We start from the raw sequence: 23688 nt of genomic DNA, 5'->3' as shown, positions 1-23688 counted from the left end.
CGAGACAATAAAAAAAAATACACGGAACACTGCAAAAGCATACGCCAAGTCTTTTAGGAATAACTAGCGGCCTGACCGAGAATTCGAAAACAGTGTCCGTCAAAGTGAAAGACCATAAAAGTTTGCGGTTTCTGCGATCGAAATGACAGAAGCGTACAGGAGTCCATTGGGAGACGTGGCAAGAATACGTTATAGCTGATTACGCATTCTGAGCCCCGTCGGAAGGAAGATCTTCGTTCTTCATCTTTCTGGAACGGGCAGACGAAGGAGGCAGGCGCTGGCGCCGCCGGCAAAAAAGGAAAGAAAAAACAGAGGGAAGGAAAAATGCAGAGTATTTACCTTTTTTATTTTATTTTTCTACTGAGTATTTATAGTACAGAGCATGCGCGTCACAGACAGCGCACGGGTAACGTGGTTTTCGTAATATTCCTTCTGCATGCGTGTATTTTTCAGCTATAAATACAAACACAAGCGGAATATGCGCGGCAAGGCACGCAAATGGACTATAACACAGCACTCTGTATCACAATGATATGCTCGCCCGTTTTATAGAGGAAAATGGCTTAGAGCAGCCTTTCGCGCTTGCTTAGCGCTGGGAAGTTTGTTAAAATTGTCCTTGACAATTTCTGCGCGACTCTTTTAGTCCGTTTGCTTTTTTTTTGATGATAGGGAGACGTAAAAAACACATATTGTGTGAAACTCCGGAAACTATTTTGTGCAGCTTTAGGACAACAGCTCACGGAAGACAAAATAAACATATGGTCAGGATGACAGGGGACACATAGCAGAAAAGAATGCGTACAAATGGGACATGTGATTGCGGGTAAGCAACGAGAGTCCTCGTTACGAGGGCAGTCAGGTCTCTGGTACACGAAGACAGTTTCACTCAACAGCACGTACACCTCGGCGTGGAACAGTACGACAAACAGCACGACTGGCAGCAGCAGGTCCTCTCGCCTGCTCACTTGGGTCGCTCAAAGTCCTCACGTGGTCAGCGGTTGCGGCTTCAGGGCGTCGTCGGCGTTCTCGCAGACCGCCTCGCAGTCCTCGCATTTGCACGTCTTGCCGGCCACGGTCTCGTTGCAGCCGTACATGGAGTCCTTGAAGGGCCGGTACTCTCGTAGACCCACGAAGATGGCCTCATTCTCGACAGGCTCGTAGGCCACGTTCACGGACGTCAGACCCGATCGCTTCTTTCCAAGTGCTCCGTACCAGAGGTTCATGGTGCAGTTCTGGTAGTCCTGGCCGCAGAATGCGAACGAGAGAGGCAAGAACCGCAGGAACTTCTTGGCGTTGATGCAGGACGCGTACAGGTCGCGGAGGGTGTGGTAGTCAACGTAGAATTTGACCTGTTCGGCGACCTCGTGAGGCTCCTCGTCGTAGTGCACGACCTGAACGAAGTCTCCCTGGTGCGGTGAGCAGGCCATGTTGCAGAGCACCTTCTGGAAGTTGGCGTAGCAGGCCTCGCAGCGCCGGAGGCCCAGGCCTTCGAGCGCCTTAACCTGCTGGGCGAGGTCTTTGATCTGCGCAGGGTCGCAGCACAGCGAGTCGCCGTGGATCTGGAAGTAGTCGCCGCAGGCCTCCTTCATGATGGACCGCGCGGTCTCGTCCGTGACCGGCTTCGGTATTCCATTGTAGATGCACGGAAGCTTGTTCTTTTCGTCGCAGTAGCCGTGCATCGAGCACTTGGCCGCATTCCCTACAACGATGTAGCCCAGCAGCGTTGCTGCCAGCAAAAGCATGGCTCTGGAAGAGTGCATGATGTCGGTTTGCCGGCTTCGGTGAAAGTGCCGGACTGCTCGGCGATTAGTCTCCGTCCGCACTCTCTGGGATCGAGACCAGGCGTGCGAGTGTCTTCTGCGGGGTGGCTCTCCCGTATTTTGTTCGCGGAGCGCTGCCGTCGCGCGCTCGCTGTACCTTGCAGGAAGGTCGAGGAGGTTGGAAGGGGCGACTCATTTCTGGTTTCTCGCTTCCACCGGCTCATAAAATGCAGTAAGGAAAAAAAAAAAAACAGCCATGCAGGGAAGAAGGAAGGGGGTGTTGGCGATTGTAGTCAAGGCTGCGAACGAGTCTCGATCGATGTTTCGTTCAACAGCCGCCTGGCGCGGAGAGGTCTCGTTGCGTAATTGACATAATTCGGCGATCTCCGATTGGTTTTGAGGATAGGAGGCCCCCGCTGGCGACGAGCCAGACACGCGCCCTAGATACGCCCGTGCGCTTACGCGAACGCGCTCGAGCACGAAGCAAAATAATTTAAAAAAAAAGCCGTTTCCAGTAAAGTACCGTATGTTCGGCGTGAACAGTGGACTTTAAAGCTGACGTCGCTTGCTTTTCCTTTGTTCAAAATTAATGCTCGCTAACGTGAGCCGCTTTTAAAAATAAATCTTTTGTCATTTTACAGATAACCGACCAGCCCCGCTTCCCCCGTGCTGGGCTTTATGCGTTATGTAATGTGGTCACGTACAATGAGGCGTCCGGGGCTATCTTCCTGCCTTACAAGGAGGACTCGTTGTTCGAGGAAAGCGCCGCGGGAAAGCACACGTTTCACAGCCAAGGAAAGCTCAGCCGTGAAGAACGCCATCATTCACTCCATACGGGGTTTTGCCGGCAAGGGATATTTTGTGCAAATATAGTTACACAGTAATTTTGCTTTTACCATACGTGTCTACAAGCTCACACGCGCTGGAAATAAAACACGCGTTCCCCGTACCCTTGTCAGTTTCTCTTTTTCCTTTCCTACATGAGCACTCGAGGAAGTCCCTGGCGTTTTTCAAAGGTGCTAGAGAAGCGTTCGAAGTTGTAATGCCGTAGGTAGCTTCGTGTTAAAGATAGCTCTTACGCGTCTTGCTTGTAAACATCCGAGTGGGCCGATCTCTATACGTGGCGTATAAGCGGCCCTTAATATTAGGGTTGGGGGAGCGAATGCCACCGAGTAGGCAAGCAAGCAAGGATAGCGCTGCATCCAACATTGCACTATCACTATCAAAATTAATACAACGCTTACAAGGAACGCGTGCGTCGTAAAATACTTCCCGGCCCGCGTTCAGTCAAGTATTACCGTCGTCGACAAAGACTCGCTTCTTTTGTTGCGCTAGAGTTTGGAATGGTTTTGTCAAGTTGAAGTGGTTAAGAGTCTTGAAAGGGTGCAATAAATGAAACAACGTTTCATGTATACCTAAGGTGAATAATGAATGGGGAGTTAGCCTTTTAACAACAACAACAACAACAAAAAAAAGCTCTGCAGGTAAATCCCGGATCCGTGGTTTCAACTGAGCATGCCGAAGCTTATTCGCAACGATGTAAAAACCACACTAAATTCTTAGATTGCAGGCAGGAGTGCGCACAGGCATTTCTTACGCTTGGAACGAAAACAGATCGAGGCCAAACAGGAACATAAACGTTCCGGAATGCCGATGCCTGACAGGATGCCTTCAACCTCCTTGTCCACGCTTGCTGTGCACAGTGGTCTTCTAGGAATTCCTTGAGTTCTTGCAAGCCATTTCGCAGACGGTGGAACAAGAATTTAAAAGGAAAGAGCCGTGCCGTTGTTCATGCAAGTGCAAGGATGCCTCACAAGACAACCTTGGTTTTTTTAAAGCGAGAGCTTTCTTAGTGGGGGCTAAAGCGTCCTGTAAAAAAAAAAAAAAAAAACTAATGGATTTTTTCATAGACCACTTGGTCGACCGAAAAGCTCTGATAAGATTTCTGGACACACGGCGCGTGCGTGAAAGCGGGCTTTCGTCGTGTCAAAACGGTTACTTGAAAATCGCGAAAATGGAGCGGTTCCAGATCGGACAATACACGCATCGATCGTAAAAGAAAGGAGTAAATTAGTATACCTTTATCTCGTAAACTACGTATCGGTATACACTTAGATCGTTGGTAGATGCGTTTACTTAGCGTACCAAAAATCGGCCCCTGGTTCTTCGTTTGAGAGTTGGGTCCTTAAAGGTTTGACGATCGGATTGGACGCACTTTTAACGAAGGCTGGACGCACTTTTAGCTTTTGCGCTTCTCTCAACTTTCTTTAGGGAGGGATGGTAAAGTAGTTTTTTTCTGTGAATAACATCTCTGCGGTCGTCTTGATGTTCGTTCGCAACTGTCGTGGGACCTTAAATCGCTAATGGCTGTCTTATTTGGGAGCGGATTTGATGCACGCGTGTACGCACGCTCTTTCATTGTTGCTCGAAGTGCGTCTCGTCTCGTCTCGTCATAGACTATTAGCACTCTCGGTCGCAATATCGGGACTTCTCACAAGGAACACACGCCGAAATGAGAAGCGGTTTAGGATTACCCGGCCGTTGTCAAATGTGGCGGGAAAACGACAAGAAGGAGCCACCGTTTGACGGATAAAACTTTTCCCACGGCTTTATTTACCAGCCCATTATAAGCTGTCGACGTGCTTGGACCTTGGCAAGCTGGCTGACACACCCCACCAGAATGCAGTCGATGCAGGCGTAAGGACACAAAAACAACCCAGAGATTTCTACCGAGGAAACGAAATCAATGCATCGCCTTTTTGTTTCTTTCTTCCTTGTACTTGGCAACTAAATTCTCGACACTTTATTTTTAAGCGAAGCTTTCTATGCCTGACTGATAACGTTCGATGCCGCGTCAAGGCGCACTGTAGAAACGCCAAATTTACACAATGGGTTTCACGAAACTATGACGACGATAAGCGAATGCACATCAAGCGCATCAAGAAAAAATTAAAGCCGTTCCACTCAATGTGAAAGCTGTCGGAAGTGCAGAGCAGTGATTCTCCGTAATGGGCTGCAGCGCCGTTATCCGCTCACTGCTGCCACCCAATGCATTTCAAATTTCCCGCCTTCGCAGTGCTCGCGCGCCCCTGCCTGAAACTGCGCCAGCGGGAGTTCTGTTCTTTTTGTTGCTGCTTTAATTTCGTATGCTGGAGCTGTTTTGCGTCCCTTAGAACGCGTAATTTTTTTCTTGCGTGGCTGGAGCCTTTCTGCGTCATTTCGAACGCGCCATTTTTTTTCTCGCGCGACTGGAGCCTTTCTGCCGCATTTCGAACGTGCCATTTTTTTTTTCTTGCGCGGCCATTTTTTTTCGCTTACTCTCGTAAAAACCAGCCCGACGAGCGTTCCTAACTAAATGAACACGTGGGCTGCCGGTTATATAGACAGATTTTACCTGAAATATACCTGCAGTTTTCTTTGCGCTAAACAATGGGGAGATGTATGACAAGCGCCAGCGGTTCACGAGGTTCGAACGGTTATGACTATTTAAACCTTTAAACCGCGTGGTTTTCGAAGCCTCAGCGTGACCCTCTGACGGTGGTACAGAAGGCTCTACTTGGGTCCGTTATCTCGCTGCGCCGCCTGATTCCGGCAGTCGCATCGACCGTTAGCGAGCTACGACGACAAGGCGAGCACATAAAGTGCGCTGCACTTAAAATGCTTCCCGTTGTCGGAATATAACCTGGGTCCCACGCGTTATGAAGCCGACGTCTATCCAATTGCGCCATTACGACACAGTCGAAGCAGTTTGGATTTTGGACTTTGGCTTTGAGTCAGGTTGAATGGGGGAAAAAGCTTTGCATTTTACTATCTTTCGCCTAAGAAAGGGGCTCTGATATTTAAAAACATGCCGAAACACGGCGGTGTTGGAGTTGAGCATCAGATGCGTCTACCAGTGTTTCAATGCTGAGAAAATCTTGCCCAAGTTGAAAAATCTGTAGGAAAACACTGCGTGTGGTACATTTGGTTGTCTATTCAAAGCAAAACACGTACGTCTACATAAATGCGAAAACATCAGATTTTACTTCGAGGTACGCGACCCTCAGGCTTGTAGTGAGTATGTCGTCTTCCATTGCGGCCATATTTTCGTCATCACAAAACTTCTGTCATTGTCACTTCTTCCGACGACCAGTTATCTCTTATTTTTATTTTGTGTTTTTCTATTGTTAACGCCGGAAAACATGACGTTAGCTTAAGATGAAACATTTGTGGGATAATCTTGTAAAATTAACTGTTATGAAACCCCAGCGTGTTTGTCATGCATTTCGGGCTAGATTCTTAATAAACTACTTTTTTTTATTTCCATACAGCATCAGCCTTGTTAGGAGCACGATAGTACTATAGGAGTAAGAAAACCTAGTAGCCAGCCGGACGCAATCACTGGTCACCCTTAATAGCTGCGCATCGCAACTTAACAGATACCCGAACGGAGCGAAGCCAAGCCGTAAATAAAAAGCCGATCGATTCGTCAGCGAGCGTGCCAGGTATATTTAAGGAAACCTTCCCACGGCACCAAAACACCCTTGTGTATGGCATAGCAATTCTCAGAATGGGTCGTATTCGAGGAAGCAGGACCAAGGTTGGAATTACTATAGCGTGGCGAAGGTCTAAAGGTACTGCGGTATGCATTCGTGGGAGTCCTCTGCTAATTTTGCGCTCCGAACGCTTCTCCGTCTAAATGGGGACGCACCCTCGCCAATATTTGCTTTCTTCGTCTTCGAGCAGTGAGCTTGCTTAAATGATTTAACAAATTAGCGGATTTCCTACGAGGAAACGCCGATGGTAAACTGACAGAGGAAAGGCGGTGCGGTAGGGGCGGCGTCCTTGACGTAATTGGGCTCTTTCGTGCCGCCGTTCGTGTTTTATAATGGGAAGTATGCACGCACTTTCAACGTATACGCACTCAGCGACGGCGAAGGTAAAAACATTCGGCGCCATGTGGAAGACACCAAAGGATTCCATGGGCACGTCCAGCCCGTATACCTCAGCGGCCTCTGTGGCTCACTGCACGTCGATGGAATTCTGCTGTTCAGCGCGGCGTGATTTTGTTAGTTTTCCGTTCACGGTGGGTGCCCTTCTGGTCGAAGCGATAAGCAAAACGGCCGCTTGCGTGTGATAATCGTCTAGTACAAGAAAATCAAGGCAATTCCTCACTACGAATGGGGACTACCAGCGTAGCTGCAATGTCATTGCCACTTTGTAACGACGCTCACAACGACTTTCTTGCCGCTATGACATACCCCTCCTTTTTTGGTCCCGACACATCCACGCCGAAATCCCCTACTTCGGCCACAATGTCATCGCAAATAACCCGTGGTATCAGGAAACACACCTAATCGCTTATTTTGGGTTGTTAGTGCGAAAGCATTAGTGTCTGATTCAAGACCTGTGACGCTTTGCTTCCGCCCGCATTGTCGGAGGGTTCATCCTCTTGCTGCTTTACCCGAGGCTTTGCGATGCGCTTCCGCCTTACGCCTTCAAATGGCTTCGATCTATCTCCCACGCGTTGCGCCGCCGCTCGTTCTCTTTCGATACAGCTGACTTAAAGCACGTATGCGTCTCCCCCGCTTTGCAACACCTCACGTTTCAAAGACATGTGAAGTATCGGGAGTTTTAATGTGAAGACATAATACAGCTTAGCTCTAAAGAAAAAAAAGAGGGGAGGGGGACAGTTCATGGAAGGTCGTTGCTGCTAACTTGAGAAGGATCCGCTTGGCACCCTTGCAGTGTAAAAAAAATATATATGGAGGAGGAGCTTAAAACAGTCACAAGGTGAAGAATTATTTACGAAAAAATTCTAGGACACCTAAGCACTCCATATCGTGTAGTGAATTAAATCAAATCTTTTTATTTTCCGTAATTAATTCTGGACGGTTCCCTGACTGAAAGTTGTGGATCAAATTGACGAAGGTCAGGGAACCGTCATATACATAGCAGCCAGCGTAAACACACCAGTGTACAGTGTTTGATAGCAGGCTGGCAGGCAAACACAGGAGGAAAAAAGTAATCACTTTTAATAAAAAGAAATAACGAAAAAAAAAGAAAATCCCTGTGTAAGCTTAAGGTAAACGTAAGTATGTATATATATATATATATATATATATATATATATATATATATATATATATAAATATATATATATATATATATATATATATATATATATATATATATATATATATATATATATATATATATATATATATATATATATATATATATAGCTGTGAAGTAGAGTCCTTAGTTGCTGCAGGAATACGCACAAAGTAGAAGTACGCTCTTCGGAGGCTTTATTTCCAACGTTTCGACCTGAGACAGGTCTTCCTCAGGAATCAGGAAGACCTCCCCAGGAAGTCTTCCTCAGGAAGACCTGTCTCAGGTCGAAACGTTGGAAATAAAGTCTCCGAAGAGCGTAGAAAGAAAGTGGTGAAAAAATGCCCGCCGGGTGGGATGAAAAAATTCTTCATCTCTTTCTATGACCTAACGCATTCCCCCTTTGCTTTACGAGGTTTTCTTGACTGCCAACCCTTATTCTGTCTATATATATATATATATATATATATATATATATAGAGTTTGTAAATAAGGGGCTCGTTAGAAATACAGGAAGACATGCCGGCAGTCTACAACGCCAAAGAAGGCATAGGGGAATGGTTAGAATATTTTTTACCGTTAGTGACGGTTACATTATTTATCATTTATTATTATTAATTACGTGAGCAAGAAAGAAAGAACCGAACCCACGCCTTTCGATTAGATCTCGAATGCCTTATATATATATATATATATATATATATATATATATATATATATATATATACGGGAAGAAAGGCCGGCAGTCTACAACACCAAAGAAGGCATAGGGGATTACCGTTAGTGAAGTTACATTATTATTTTTAATTACGTGAGAAAGAAAGAAACAAAGGAAAACACGCACCCAGAGTGGGGACCGAAAGGCGTGGTTTCGGTCCCCACTCTGGGCGCGTGTTTTTCTTTCTTTCTTTCTTTCTCACGTAATTAAAAAAATAATGTAACTTCACTAACGGTAATAAACAGTCTAACCATGCCCCTATGCCTTCTTTGGCGTTGACGGCCGGCTTCTTCCCGTATTTTCCTAACGAGCCCCTCATTTCCAAACCATATATATATATATATATATATATATATATATATATATATATATATATATATATATATATATATATATATATATATATATATATATATATATATATATATATATATATATATATATATATATAAATATATATATAGAATCAGGATGGGAAATGAAGGGCTCGTTGAAATAATACAGAAATAAGGATTGGCAGCCAAGAACGCCAAGGAAAGCTAAGGGGAGGATGTGAAAGGTCATTGAAACAGATAAAGGATTTTTGGAAGCAAGAAAGTGGCGAAAAAATGCCCGCCGCGTGGGATCCGAACCTACGACCACTTTATTTCTCCATTTTCTTTCCTTCTTCCAACTACCGTAGCAGGAGGTCAAAACTTGGGTGCACACACTTGGAAAACACTGAACAAGGGTTTTATTGTTCCCAACAGTTTCGAAAGGAGAACCTTTCTTCTTCGGGGGTTATATATATATCACGGTGTCGAACCGGAACCGAACCGAACCGTAAACCGGAACTGAACCGATATTTTTGCCGGAACTGAACCCGAACCCGAACCGTTATTTTTTGAGCGCGCTGAACCCGAACCGGAACTGAACCGAAAAAAGAAATAACGGTTACCGGTTCATGCCGAAACGGTTCGACCCTCTGTTGTTGATATTGCACAGTCAATGCAATTCAGGCCTTTCTTTCTTTCACGTACCATCAACTTCGTACTTGCTCGGGTATTTTCCCCTCCCGACAATTGAACACTATCACGCTCTATGTAACAACAGGGGAAATGAATTAGCACCATTGTAGCAATGGTCTGTTGCTGCTGGAGGCGCGAGCGTAGTGCAAGCTGACCAAACGAAATGTCATTCTCGGCAGCTTGCAGGGGATATAAAATGACTTTGCCCTTCCCTAGTTGCGACTTCATTGGAGCAATCAGGCTGCAGGAGTGCTCCACTGCGCAACAGCGAAAGCTCACACTCGATGTGTGCAAACTTTTTGCATTTCATAATTTGTTTAAAAGGTCCGACACCTGCAAATTATTAATACTTGACAAGTGTGACCGCAGGAGCTGCTCAGTGGCTAAGCCGTTTGCTAAGCCGTTTGCCCAACTCGCTACATTGCTTCTACTGCGACTCGTTCCGGAGGGGAGTACTTCTGTGGACGAATTAAAGAGCGTCTACCCAAAAAGTCCCATCTCATGCTCCGCGTGACAAATTTCCCTTTCATTTTGTAACCGCATTATCTGTTATAAGATTCCGCAATGTAGCACACGGAACGATGGTAGGGGTTCAGGCGGTACGATGACATACTGATTGTAATGCACACTTTCGGTATCGCAAAAGGAATTGCAGTGGTCAGAGCAATAATGCAGTGACTGAGCGTTATCTAAAGCTTACTTTTAACAAAACTGTGGCTAACACATTCGATAAGGTGACAGCTAACAAATTATTCAGGGTGACCAAATATTCTAATTCATTGGTAGTATTTATGTGCCTGTTGTAGGATTTTTCTGTTTTGTTACAAATATAAAAAATGTGCGCCATTGGTATTAAGCGCTGGTATTTGAACGCGCCAGTACGCAGGAATAAATTTAAGGCTTCAAGGTTAGCGTGATGGGTGATTGCATAGCGACGATTGCGATTTCAACAAAAAAGGAAAGGACAGAAAACATATCCCACCGTCATATGTCTTGGCGGTGGCTTTATGAATAGTCGCTGGGACAACATAATGTCTGAGCGAGAAAGAAGGTGGTAAATCGTCGCTTTTCTAATATCTCGTGATTGTTTAAAGTTTGCTTTGCAATCGCGCCACTGCCCTTGGGGAACAGCAGAATTTTGAATTTTTGTTTGTGTTTTGACTTGACGGTCGTTTTAAACTAGTAAATGTTTTTTTTCTAATTTCAGTGATAATTCAACTCGTCGAACCGGTTCGCGAACCGGTTCAAGCTCCCGAACCGGTTCGTGAACCGGTTCGGTGCGTGATTTTGTCGAACCGGAACTGAACCGGAACGAAATTATTTCACCCGAACCCGAACCGTAACCGAACCGGTATTTTTTTCGGTTCGACACCCTAATATATATATATATATATATATATATATATATATATATATATATATATATATATATATATATATATATATATATATATTTATTTAATTATTTATTTATATATACATAGCGAATCAGACAGGGAAATGAGGGGCTCGTTGAATTAAGACCCTATTTATGTCTTTATATACACATACATACATACATACATACATACATACATACATACATACATACATACATACATACATACATACATGTACGCTTGTATACTAACAATACACAGTGTTATTCACAATCGCAACGCAGCTTATCAAAGCGCTAGAGAAAGTACAGAACGAGATGTAATCCTATCACCACAGCATTATATAATGCCATAAAACTGCAGAAGATGTGCTAAAGTGTTTTTCTTCTTTTTTGCGATGAGTATAGATGCAAACATACAAAGAAAAATCCAGTATTTGTATTTCACAGAAAAGCGCTGTAAGCTCACGTTTGTTGTATCCGATCGTGTAGTTGTATCTGTTTAATTTGCTCGATAGGTTATGGGCCAGGGACTGTAATTTATAATTGTTATGGAAATATGGCACACACCATATATCCTTGTTTCTGGTGTGTATAGAAACTTCGCGACAATTCAGTGAAGCAAGGAGCTTTATGAATGTGGTGACAGCACGTACGACATTCGTAAAGCGATTCAACACTAATGCCAAAGCATTAGCGTTGAATCGTGGAACGGGTATGCCGCTAATGCTCGCGCTACCCCGGTGCACATCTGGTGTTTACGTAGACGGTTCAGAGTCCATCACCGCATACACCACACCTATGAAATTTGTAGAGCAAGTGTCGCGTGGATTGCAGTGCGCTCATTCTATGCGGGGTAATCACGTGGTGATTTCAGTGGCACGTGTCCAGTGGTACGCATGTGCCCCCTCATTATTATCATCATGCTCTTTTTTACTTTGCGACGTTTCCTTCCTCTTTAGAGTGCTGTGACTGGGTTGCCTGGTCATTCGCCCTTGTTATCCCTATAGTACACACACGCCATTAGAGGTAATACACTTTGTTACTCCCCCCCCCCCCCTTGCTACATGAGTGAGTACCATGCTCAAATTTCTCCACTAGCACTGAGTGCATGTGTCTAGCATATGTTTCCAAGTCGAAGGCATCGCCTCTAGTCAACTAGAATCACCGAAAAAAAATCTGCGGTGGTCCGGGGTTCCGTGCTCGCCTCACATCATTCCGGAGGACCCTGGTTCGAGTCCCAATCAGAGCAAAAATCACCGAATTTCCTTTCCACCTCAATTATTTACGTTGTTTACGGGAGCTTCCCAGAGAAATGTGGCGTCATTACGAGGAATCATTGACCAGCTGGTTAACCTTTGAGCAGTAGGCCATTTCGTCCCCTGTCGACGCCCGATTTTTAATCAAAATAGTTAACGTAAATTTCGCATTCGACAGAGGACAAAAAAGTAACAAAAATATGTGGCAGCGGTGGGATTCGAACCCACGCCCCCGAAGAGACTGGTGCCTTAAACCAGCGCCTTAGACCGCTCGGCCACGCTACCAACGAGTGTGACTGCAAACATAAGCCCACAGGTAGGAAGTGGCATTTAGTTTTGATCAACGACAGTGCAGTACCACGTTTTGCACAAGCCCTATACGAACAGAAACAATAACAACCCCGATACAAAACTCCAATTTTTTAAAGCGAAGTTTTCTTTGGGTATACTGCCAGGTTTGGAAGGGGCTGTTGCTGTTTCTGGCGCCACGCGCCGCATGGTTTATTTTACCCCCGACAACACTAGCTGCTATTCGCCCCGAGCGCGAACACAGTCGGCCCCTGGCGGCGGCAGGACGAACTGCTCCTAGTGTGGATGGCGCTCTCGCGTCGTCTGCTCTTTCACGTTGCGTGCGGCGCAAGACGCTTGCTGCACACGACAAAACAACCAATATGTGTGCTCGTTTGGCAGTAAGCAATGACATAGTTCCCTCTGCTTGCGCATTTCCTCTAGAAACGCAATAATCAGCGGCCGTTGCGGGTTAATGCGCTGGTTTAATTCCACGAAACATCTTCGCCCTGGTCACCGCTTGAGTGTGAAACGTGTTATAAACATTGCTGCCACACATTGCACTTTTCTTATTGCTGAGTGCAGTCGTCTGCCGTTTCGGGAACGTCGAAGGGTGCTTTTTGAAGGTGGCGTGGTGATTATTTAAAGGATAAAAGTTTAGTACACGAAACGGGTAAGAAGCGACAAGACCTGTGCATGCGCGTGCAAATTCCACACCCTTGTAAAATTGCGCTGTGTCCTTATAGAAAGCAGAAACAAACAAAAACATTTACACTGCACACGACCCGTGCGCTATCGCCCATACATTACCGGACACGTATTTTACACCCGTAAGCGCCTGTATGATCGTGTCCTTCCCGTGCCTGTTCTAAAATAAATACCATTTTTGGACAGTCGTTGTTTATACTAAGGAGGAGGAATAAACATTTATTCAACTGTATCGAGTTGCTAATTTCACGTATTCTTTAAAATACGTTTCTATGGACGCGCAAGAGTATTTAGGGGGGATTTTTCGGTAAATTAAGCAGTTGTGAGTTTGCGTCTGTCATGTGGCATCCCGTGTGTCATTTTCATATACCGACATGAATCACCTTGTCCAGAAACGTGTCTCAGCATAACCAAATGCCTACTATGGTCACGTCTTAACCTCTTAAGTTGGACCTAAGTTTAAAGAAAGAGGAGAAAACGCGTAATATAATGCACGTTGTTGCCCACATGTGTGAGGGGTGTACGTGTGCCATGACTCACTTTTTTTTTTAATTTTTTCTCACAATGCTTGCTTTCAATACAATTTTGAAAAAGGCGAGCCACAATTCCTGGACAATCTCGGACCAAAGGGGGGTTAATCAGTTTTGAAAATACGTGTTAAAATACTGCCTTTTCACCGCTACAGAACACGACGCCTACTGTAGTTTCGATTGTAAGTAATAGTGATAACCATAGTTTGGCTTTTCGCGTTACATGCATTCTCTTCTCGCTGCTCTTGCAACGTTGGCAGGACTTCCCCCCCCCCCCTTTCCCGAAAAAAAAACGAAATGCACAGAATATTATTTTTTAACCAATCCTCAAGAAGTAAATGCCAAGACAAAGGCGATATTCAGTTTACAAAACAAAGTAGTTACCGGGAACCCGTTGCGTTGATTCGCAACGAGAAATAAAAAGGAAATGTTTTACTACATCTGCAACAGCGCAACTTCATTTATTGACATCTTTAGGGTTCGTAAGCGACCTTATACGCAAGAATGCAAACACGTCTCGCTGTTGCAGGCACCTGTTAGATTTTAAAAGGAACGCAAATGGTCAACAGAGCAGCCGTAACAGAAAATTTGTGCTCACTGTGAGGTCCCAGAAGCTTGGTTTGCACACTGTAAACCTGCTTGTCACTTTGCGAAAACCTAGCTAAACATGAGATGTTGATTGTACTGCGTGCGTTGACAATTCAATTCGCAAGTTCACTTGCGACGAAAGCCGTAAATAAGTGATCCGAAACCGTTATTCATCAAACCTTCCTTCAGAGTCACTAAAATTTCATTTAAAAGACCCGTTAGAGCGGTTACATTTATATATCTGCACTGGTCAAAATTCAGTAATCTTATGTTGCCTTTTGAACACGCAAAAAATATCGTAAGCTCTTAGAAAGAATTTCGGTGCAGTTAAGTAGTGTTACCATTTCAGGGCATCCCACAAATGCAAGAATGCGTCATGCTACCAGTGAAAGCGATTGAGATTGCCGTTGTAAACTGAATTTCAGAGTTCGAGGCTTCCTGATTTGTTTCTATTAATGCTAACATTGAAGGCTCAAAGCCATAGTATGGAAAGATCGAGCTTGCTACGAGCCACAGCGTACAAGTTCATTGTCACAATTACGGCCATTCTGAGATTCCCGATGAATCGTCGCTTTTTTTGGCGTAGTAATGAAAACTGACTGCCGCTTCCATGCTATACATTGAACGTTGAGGAACCGAACTACAGCATACCACTCTTGTTTGCACCTTTCGTGCACACATACGGCGAGAAAAAGGCACGAAGCGCGCCCACAGTGTGCATTCTTACGGGCCGCTCAGCGGAGCATCCACACTAGCAGCGCGACGCTGTCGCCACCTACATGTCGAGCTCGCGGCGAATATTGCGCCTGCTGGGTCCGGCAATCAATTCGCGGTGAGTAGGGGGGGAGGGGGGGGGGGGGGGCAAAATGCACGAGATAACGCTCGCTGCCTGGGACCGCATCCGAAGGGTCGGCTGGGACAGCGACTTCCAACAGCGACTTGCAGCTCCTGCGTGTATTACGGTCTCTGCGCTTAGAGCTGATGGCGCCTTCGCCAGGGAGATAGCAGCTTTGAGCATTCGCTACGGCTCACCGTTCTGAATAATCAGCAACTAAGCTAAGCCCAATAACACTAAAGAAATTCCACCACACGCCAGTCTATTTCTACCCAGATATGCCCCGATGAAAGCTTCGCGTTACTTCAGTTCCACCCTCTGCGTAGGATCTTTCTATTTTTTTCTTGCTTCGCTGTTTTGCGCAGTAAAATGTTTACAAAAGCGGCGGCGTTCGAGCGAGGCTTTGAATGAAAGCCAATTTGAATGGGTGGGTGCATGCTATGCACTGTACCACCCGCCGCAGTGGCTCAGTGGCTAAGGCGTTGCGCTGCTGAGCGCGAGGTCGCGGGTTCGATTCCCGGCCACGGCGGCCGCTTTTCTAATGGAGGCGAAAAGCAAAAACGCCGTGTGTACGAGATTTCAGCGCACGTTAAAGATCCCCAGGTGGTCAAAACTAATCCGGAGCCCTCCACTACGGCGCGCCTCATCGCCAGCGTTGCGTCGGCGCGTTAGACCCTACAATCAATCAGCTATGCACTATACCCTCAGTGCAAGAAAGAGCCTTGGGTAAGTTCGCAATGCCGGATGCCCACATCGCGCTATAGCTTCTCTGCCATTCCACAACGAGCGTCTCGTTCACCTCCGCTCCATCGCCCACCCTGGCCTGGCCTCGTGCCATTTGCTTAGCACTTAAGCAATCTTGAGTTCTTATGCGTTCAGTTTATTCGTCGAGTGTGTGGCAGCTTCTTTGTTGCCGAGTATATGGTTAGGTTACGGTTCCAGATTGATTGATTGATTGATTGATTGATTGTGGGGTTTAACGCGCCGACGCACCGCAGGCGATGAGGCGCGCCGTAGTGGAGGGCTCCGGATTAATTTCGACCACCTGGGGATCTTTAACGCGCGCCGAAATCTCGTACATACGGGCGTTCTTGCTTTTCGCCTCCATCAGAAAAGCGGCCGCCGTGGCCTGGACTCGAACCCGCGTCCTTGTGTTCAGCAGTACAACGCCTTAGCCACTGAGCCACCGCGGCGACGGGTCCAGGGTTCCAGGTACGTATGCTGTTATTACTGAATGAATGACGAATATTCAAGCGGTAACGACGCCCTGCATGACCTCCGTCTTTCTACCATTTTATCCTTCAGTCAGGCAGTAAAAGTTAGACTTGCTCTTTCAGTCTACTAACGTCGCTGGGAAAGGCGAAATTGGAAGATGCGAAGCGGCACATAACGTCCACCGCGTGTTAGAGCGTCAAGGGTGCTATAAATGATACCATCACGCCCCGTACGCACCGGTTCGATGGTCATTCCTGATGACCTGAATGGGCTCACTTTGACAAGGATGTGACCTCGCGCCTGGGATAGGAAAAAGGGTGACCGTGAACACCGCTCGTCGATCCGGATAACTAGGGTTTTGCAAGTGCGTGAATAAAGCTTTACATAGCAGCAAGCACTACCTTCTGGCGCCCTCGATGTGGGAGGTGGCCTCAGTCAAGGATGCATATTGGTGCTTGCTGGAGAGATGGGCCCTCTCCACAAGCGTTTTTTTTGAGCGATAATTTGTTTCCTTTGGTTTAACGACATCGGCTGCTCGGTCGAGTTACACTCGAACGAGGGTATTTTAAATGCCGCGGCTTTTGCGCGGTGCACAAGGCAATTACTACCACGTAAACTCCTCAAAAGCTATTTGCCAGTGACACGAAAAGCTATTGCGTTCATGCGTCGGATGGTAAAATCTATAAACGGTGGAAACGGTCAAGCTGTGGGCTCAAGAATATTTGTACGTGATTGTGGCGAAGGCTAACAATAAAAGTGCCGGTTAAGAGAGGTAAATAATTTAGAGCGCGAGAAACGACTTTCTTTTGCATTTTTGTCTATTGTGATGTTGGAATTCTCTGGTCATTAAATGACATCGCTTTGGGCGCATTGAGGGCTTAGAGACGTATTACAGGAAGGCATTTCTGCCTATCCATAGGTCCGCGGGCTCCCTCACAAGTACACTCACACACCACCAACTCCCCACTCACGAGTGAGTGGTGAGTGAGTCTCACCATCGTTTCGGGCGGTGAGTGCGAGTAAGTGTGAGCGTCACTCACCACACATGAGTGGTACCGGTTGACACTAATCACGGTTCATTGACATCACTGAAGCTCACATTCTATTCATTTTTGTAAAAGAACGTTGGAACTCAGCACAATATTTAAAAAAAGAAAACATCTTAAGTGAGAGTCTGGGAGAAAAGTAAATAAGGAGGTTTGAGGAATGATCCTTTATAAATATTTACTGGACAAATCGTTGAAAAAAAATACCCGCAATATTAATTTTGTGAAATACCCATAATAAGTACAGAGACACACTCCTCGAAAATCATGTTCTGAGCAGTGTGACGAACCGAAAAAAAAAGTACTGGTTCGGTACGCTACGTTTCGGGTTCGGGTAAATTTATTTCGTTCTGGTTCACTTCCGGTTCGAATAAATCGCAACCCGAACCGGTTCGCGAGCCAGCTCGCAAGCTTGAACCGGTTCGTGAACCAGTTCGGTGAGTTATTTTGTTGCCGAAGTGCGAAAAAACAGTTTGTAGTTTAAAGCGACCAAAAAAACTAAATACAATATTGGTGCATTTAAAATACTGCTTTCTTTCCTATAATAGTTGCGCAATTTTAAAGGCAACAGTAAGGTTTTACCCCAGATACTAAGGAAAACAGATGAAGTAGAGACCATTTACCAGCTATTTTCCCACCAAACGCTTATGTTATCCTAGGGACTACTTAAAGCAACCATCAAGGGTCATCTGTCTGTGGAATATACTTTCTCTCGCCTCCTTTTTTGTTGAAGTCGCAATGTTCTCTCTGGAATAGCCCATCACCCTCATGTTAAACCCCTCGAGAAGGGCTGCGTACTGTCGAGTCACCTCCGTTCATTAGCAAGAGACTCGTTTAAATACCGCGACGTAATTTTTTTCGTACGTTGTAGTATAAAAGAAATCTTACAGAAGCCACGTAAATGCCACCTGTGAATTCGATTGTTTGGCCACCTAGGATAATTTGTTAGCAGTCAACTTCCCGAGGGTGTGTTCCAAAATCTTGTTAAAGGTGAGCGTGAGTTAACGTTCAGTCATTGTATATTGTTCTGATAACTGGAATGCATTTTGAGATAGCTAAGTATTACGGTTGTGTGCGTCGCCATGAATACGTCTCCGTTCCGTCTGACCGCCGCCATCATTCCGTCCGCTAAGTTGCGGTATCTTATCCAAACATATGCGATTGCAAACTGTATGGGTGATTGGACGCGTGAATCACGAGATGGAACCCTTTCAGGAAGACGCTTTTAAAGACGATAGTCTTTCTTGGGCTACTTAAACCCAGAAATTTCGGTCTGTCTGTATGTCTGTCTGTCTGTCTGTATGTCCGTCTGTCTGTCTGTGACTCGATTCAGCCACAAGGGAAAAGCAAAACAATGCCTGCGCAATAGTCTTATATAGTCACAGCTAAGTCTACCCGTCTATGCCCGGTGTAATGTTCATACTTGTCAACATTGTTGAAGAAGAACAAGACATTACGCAAATATGAGACAACAAATCAATACAGAAGTGATATTTGCAGTGTTCCTTTATAAAAAAATAAAGCATGCTTGACTTTTGCGAAATTAAATACTTCATCAACTGCACAAAAAGAATTCACTCCGCCGTCGCCTGCTGTCGCCCGCGCCACTATAGCTTCTGGCGCCATTTTAAGAAATCAACCGGCAACAGTTACGCAAGGTTCCACTAGATAGGTTCGACGTTCTGCTTGCAACGCACGTGGAGTAGGGAAACGCGTTTCTATAAACGTTGAAGTAGGGCGCCTCGATTAACGCGCGTCTTCGCCGTACGGCAGCGTTCGCATCGAGACACCCGGTTTGGTGCAGTGGAATGCGGGAAATTTAAAATGAGTTAAGCAAACCTTTGGCGTCTTTACCTTGGGAGGAGCGCGACGCAAGAGGAACAACATGAGAGGTGAGCGGGAAAGCGAAGGGAGGCATTTACTTCGCAAAAGCCGATAAGGACTATCGTCTTTTGACGGCACTTGCAACGAAAGGAGCAGATACGCGGCCAATTTTTTAACCTCCCCCCCTCCCCCCGGAACGAGTAGGAGTAGCAGGTTAGGCTAATCAATGAAAGTTTCCATTCCAAAACTAAACAGATCTGCAGGAGACGAAACAGCCGGACTCGCGGACCAACTCCGCTCCTATATTGTAACTGTGAATTTCGATGACGTAAAGCTGCCGAGAAAACCATCCCAACTCTGAAACCTCACCGGCAACGCTCTAACCCCAGACGTAACCAGAAAATGGTATAACGGTGCCACTTCCCCCCACATCGGCATCCACGTGTACCTTTTGTGGGCAGGCCACAACACCTAACCTGTGCCATTTAATCTGTCACTGCCCGACATTGGACAAGGGCAGAGCCGCACTGCTTGATAAATGGCCAATGCCATCTCATGCTCATGCTCCCTTACAGCTACTCCCCAGTAACGCATTCTTACTCGGAGAAATTGGCCAATACACACTAAAGAGTGGTCTCTCTAATGTTTTTTAGGCGGCACACAAAAACAAAGACGCTCACGAAAGGGCCTATGATCCCAGAATGAATTTTAGTGGTATCCCCCTTAATCCCCTTCCTACTTACTTCATTCCCTTCAAAGGGCTTCGTGCCTTCTTTATAACAAGGTATATTCATTCCCTCATTCATTCATTCATGAGCGCTGAGCAAATGGGAGAGCACAATATGGGCCCACCTTTCCGCAAGTGCCATCTACTCTAGCGCTTTTTTTTTCTTCCGAGACAAAATACGTAGTGCCCGCAACTTTGGGGGTACAGCTTAATGCATAATGATGAATCGTCTACAATACGCGAACAGTTTTCACTGGTATATCCATTATTCTTATTTGGTTACGTTAAACATTCGGGAAACTGTCCGCTTTGCGGGTCCTGAAACACTAACAATTATAACAGGCACTGCAGCTATCGCTGCCTTTGCAGTGATGACACGTTTGGTTCTGACAGGTCAGACAAAAGAAAGGACGTCTGGAGCAAAATCTACCTTTCGGTGTTTTGCTTATTAGATGGCCGAAGGCGGCAAAGAAGAGCAGAAAATGATCATGTGGGAACTCGGGGCGGAATAATCTAGAACCATATGGTGGGGCCTGTCTGTTTTGCTTTCGCGTAGAAACCCACTTCCCAAGAAATATTGGTGTGTTTGTTGCCCCCGAAACTACTCAGGGCTGTGGTATGAGGCACACCGTATATTGTAGGCCGGCAAAGCAACCAAACCACCTGGGGATAATTAACGTGCGTCGAAATCTCGACACATAGAAGTTCTTTTTTTAGGGGCAAAGCACCTGAGGGGCTCGGGCTGTCGGCGTCTCCTGTCGTCACGGTAAATCAAGTCCAACGATGGCCAAAAAACAAGTGTGCAATGGATAAAACCGGTTCAAAATATACTAACATGATTTCAACTAATTTAAAATACAGGACAAATCAGGATTGCAATGCATTAATAACAGAATATTTTAAGTGCGATGCACTTCTTAAGCGACCCTGAACCTGCGTCCACCGGCGATGTCCGCATAGCATACCCACGTGGGGATTGGCCAGGAATCTCCTCGTCTTCCTTGGCAACGGGGGGAGATGGGCGCGCGCTGCCTGGCCGCTGACATGGCACATACCCACGTGGGGGATTGGCCAGGAATCGGGCGTGAGAAGGGCTAATGCACCCGCTTAAAGGAGTACTGACACGAAATTTCAAAGCTGAGATCCGCTCTAGCAATCAATTGGCGATGTCCGCATTGCATACCCACGTGGGGGATTGGCCAGGAATCTCCTCGTCTTCCTTGGCAACGGGGGGAGATGGGCGCGCGCTGCCTGGCCGCTGACATGGCACATACCCACGTGGGGGATTGGCCAGGAATCGGGTGTGAGAAGGGCTAATGCACCCGCTTAAAGGAGTACTGACACGAAATTTCATAGCTGAGGTCCGCTCTAGCAATCAATTGGCGATGTCCGCATTGCATACCCACGTGGGGGATTGGCCAGGAATCTCCTCGTCTTCCTTGGCAACGGGGGGAGATGGGCGCGCGCTGCCTGGCCGCTGACATGGCACATACCCACGTAGGGGATTGGCCAGGAATCGGGCGTGAGAAGGGCTAATGCACCCGCTTAAAGGAGTACTGACACGAAATTTCAAAGCTGAGATCCGCTCTAGCAATCAATTGGCGATGTCCGCATTGCATACCCACGTGGGGGATTGGCCAGGAATCTCCTCGTCTTCCTTGGCAACGGGGGGAGATGGGCGCGCGCTGCCAGGCCGCTGACATGGCACATACCCACGTGGGGGATTGGCCAGGAATCGGGCGTGAGAAGGGCTAATGCACCCGCTTAAAGGAGTACTGACACGAAATTTCAAAGCTGAGATCCGCTCTAGCAATCAATTGGCGATGTCCGCATTGCATACCCACGTGGGGGATTGGCCAGGAATCTCCTCGTCTTCCTTGGCAACGGGGGGAGATGGGCGCGCGCTGCCTGGCCGCTGACATGGCACATACCCACGTAGGGGATTGGCCAGGAATCGGGCGTGAGAAGGGCTAATGCACCCGCTTAAAGGAGTACTGACACGAAATTTCAAAGCTGAGATCCGCTCTAGCAATCAATTGGCGATGTCCGCATTGCATACCCACGTGGGGGATTGGCCAGGAATCTCCTCGTCTTCCTTGGCAACGGGGGGAGATGGGCGCGCGCTGCCTGGCCGCTGACATGGCACATACCCACGTGGGGGATTGGCCAGGAATCGGGCGTGAGAAGGGCTAATGCACCCGCTTAAAGGAGTACTGACACGAAATTTCAAAGCTGAGATCCGCTCTAGCAATCAATTGGCGATGTCCGCATTGCATACCCACGTGGGGGATTGGCCAGGAATCTCCTCGTCTCCCTTGGCAACAGGGGGAGATGGGCGCGCGCTGCCTGGCCGCTGACATGGCACATACCCACGTAGGGGATTGGCCAGGAATCGGGCGTGAGAAGGGCTAATGCACCCGCTTAAAGGAGTACTGACACGAAATTTCAAAGCTGAGATCCGCTCTAGCAATCAAGTACAACGACAACACAAATAGGTGTCTGTGAATAAATGCATCTTTCTTTCTTTGTAGTTGTGTGTGTGTGTGTGATCTCTCTTTCGCGAACATTACCGAACCGCGCAAATTCAACTCGTGCATTCGCACTTTCATATTCTTCCCCTCGGGGAAATGCGGGGAATTTTTAAAATTCCGTCTCAAAATTGGCTTCAAACGAAAGGTTTTGCTCCTGTAAAGCATGCTTTTTTTTCATGCTGCGGAGTTTGACACGGAGACAACTTGCGGCCAGTCTGTCTCTTGCGTTGAACCAAATGTAAGCAATAAATGCTTACATTCGTTCCGACGCAAGAGAGGGCGTCACCGCTTCAGTAAGCGCTCAATTGCTCCTCTTACCGGCGTTTCTTCGGCGCCCAATCGGGACAGAGACTTACAATCTTTGAATACAGTTATACACTGCATGCTTCGCCCGTCCCCAGGTTTCACGTTAGTGGAGATGGCCCGGGATTTTTTTGTCTTCATCACACCAGAAAAACGGCAGCGGGATGCAGGTATCACACCCGAATTTCTATGGTGAGCAGCCAACGTCTCAGCCACCGAGAAGCACTTGAGGGTCACACTTGTCAATTATTTACACCTTCCGGGGTATGAAAATCATGAAATGCGAGAAGTATTGGCCTTCACCGTTGCACAGTGCAGCAATCTTACTGCCCGACTGCCCTTACACACTCGCAGCGTCGGAAGGGCAAACTCGATGTTTCATATAGCCTGCAGGCTGCCGAGAGTGCGAGGTTTAGTTTGCTCAGCCTTGCATTTTGCTCGCGCAACCAGCAGTAGCATACCACTACAAATTGGTAGCGTACCTCTCATCATCTTGTAACGACCAAGAAAGTGTTGATAGCGTTAACTGATCTGAAGAGGAAAGACGTGAGAAGTTGCGATATTGATGGTGTGGTGTAGAAAAGCACCGATTGGAGTTGACCGCACTTTGCCATCGGTTGGCCTTGCGCTACAAAAATCCAAACATCATAATCATGACCACGCGCAATCAACAGTGGATGGTCGAGCCATTTCGCAGTGAACCGTTCACCGTTATTTATTTTTTTCGGTTTAGTTCCTGTTTGGGTTCAGCGTGCCCAAAAATAACGGTTCGCGTTCGGGTTCAGTTGCGGCAAAAAAAGTTACGGTTTTTGGCTCGGTTCAGTTCCGGTTAGACACCCTGGTTCTGAGAGATCTTGATGAAGAATAAACCCCTAAAA

The 23688-nt window shown here is 46.6% G+C and overlaps 1 protein-coding gene and 1 non-coding gene across 2 annotated transcripts; both read right to left on the bottom strand.

Moving 5' to 3' along the window:
- Window positions 1-325: 325 nt before the first annotated feature.
- On the bottom strand, window positions 326-1913 carry LOC144169877 (NPC intracellular cholesterol transporter 1-like). The gene has a single exon (XM_077699284.1). It carries the CDS (start codon window positions 1758-1760, stop codon window positions 984-986), a length of 777 nt encoding a protein of 258 aa, XP_077555410.1. The 5' UTR covers window positions 1761-1913; the 3' UTR covers window positions 326-983.
- Window positions 1914-12418: 10505 nt separating this feature from the next.
- Trnal-aag (transfer RNA leucine (anticodon AAG)) lies at window positions 12419-12500 on the bottom strand. The gene has a single exon. It is a non-coding gene; the product is annotated as a tRNA-Leu (tRNA).
- Between the last annotated feature and the right edge of the window lie 11188 nt (window positions 12501-23688).

This window comes from Haemaphysalis longicornis, unplaced genomic scaffold, assembly GCF_048455015.1.
Source record: "Haemaphysalis longicornis isolate Haplotype H1 unplaced genomic scaffold, Haemaphysalis longicornis Haplotype H1 scaffold_2, whole genome shotgun sequence".
Taxonomy (NCBI): Eukaryota; Metazoa; Arthropoda; class Arachnida; order Ixodida; family Ixodidae; genus Haemaphysalis; species Haemaphysalis longicornis.
This window is presented reverse-complemented; position numbering and strand designations above follow the sequence as displayed.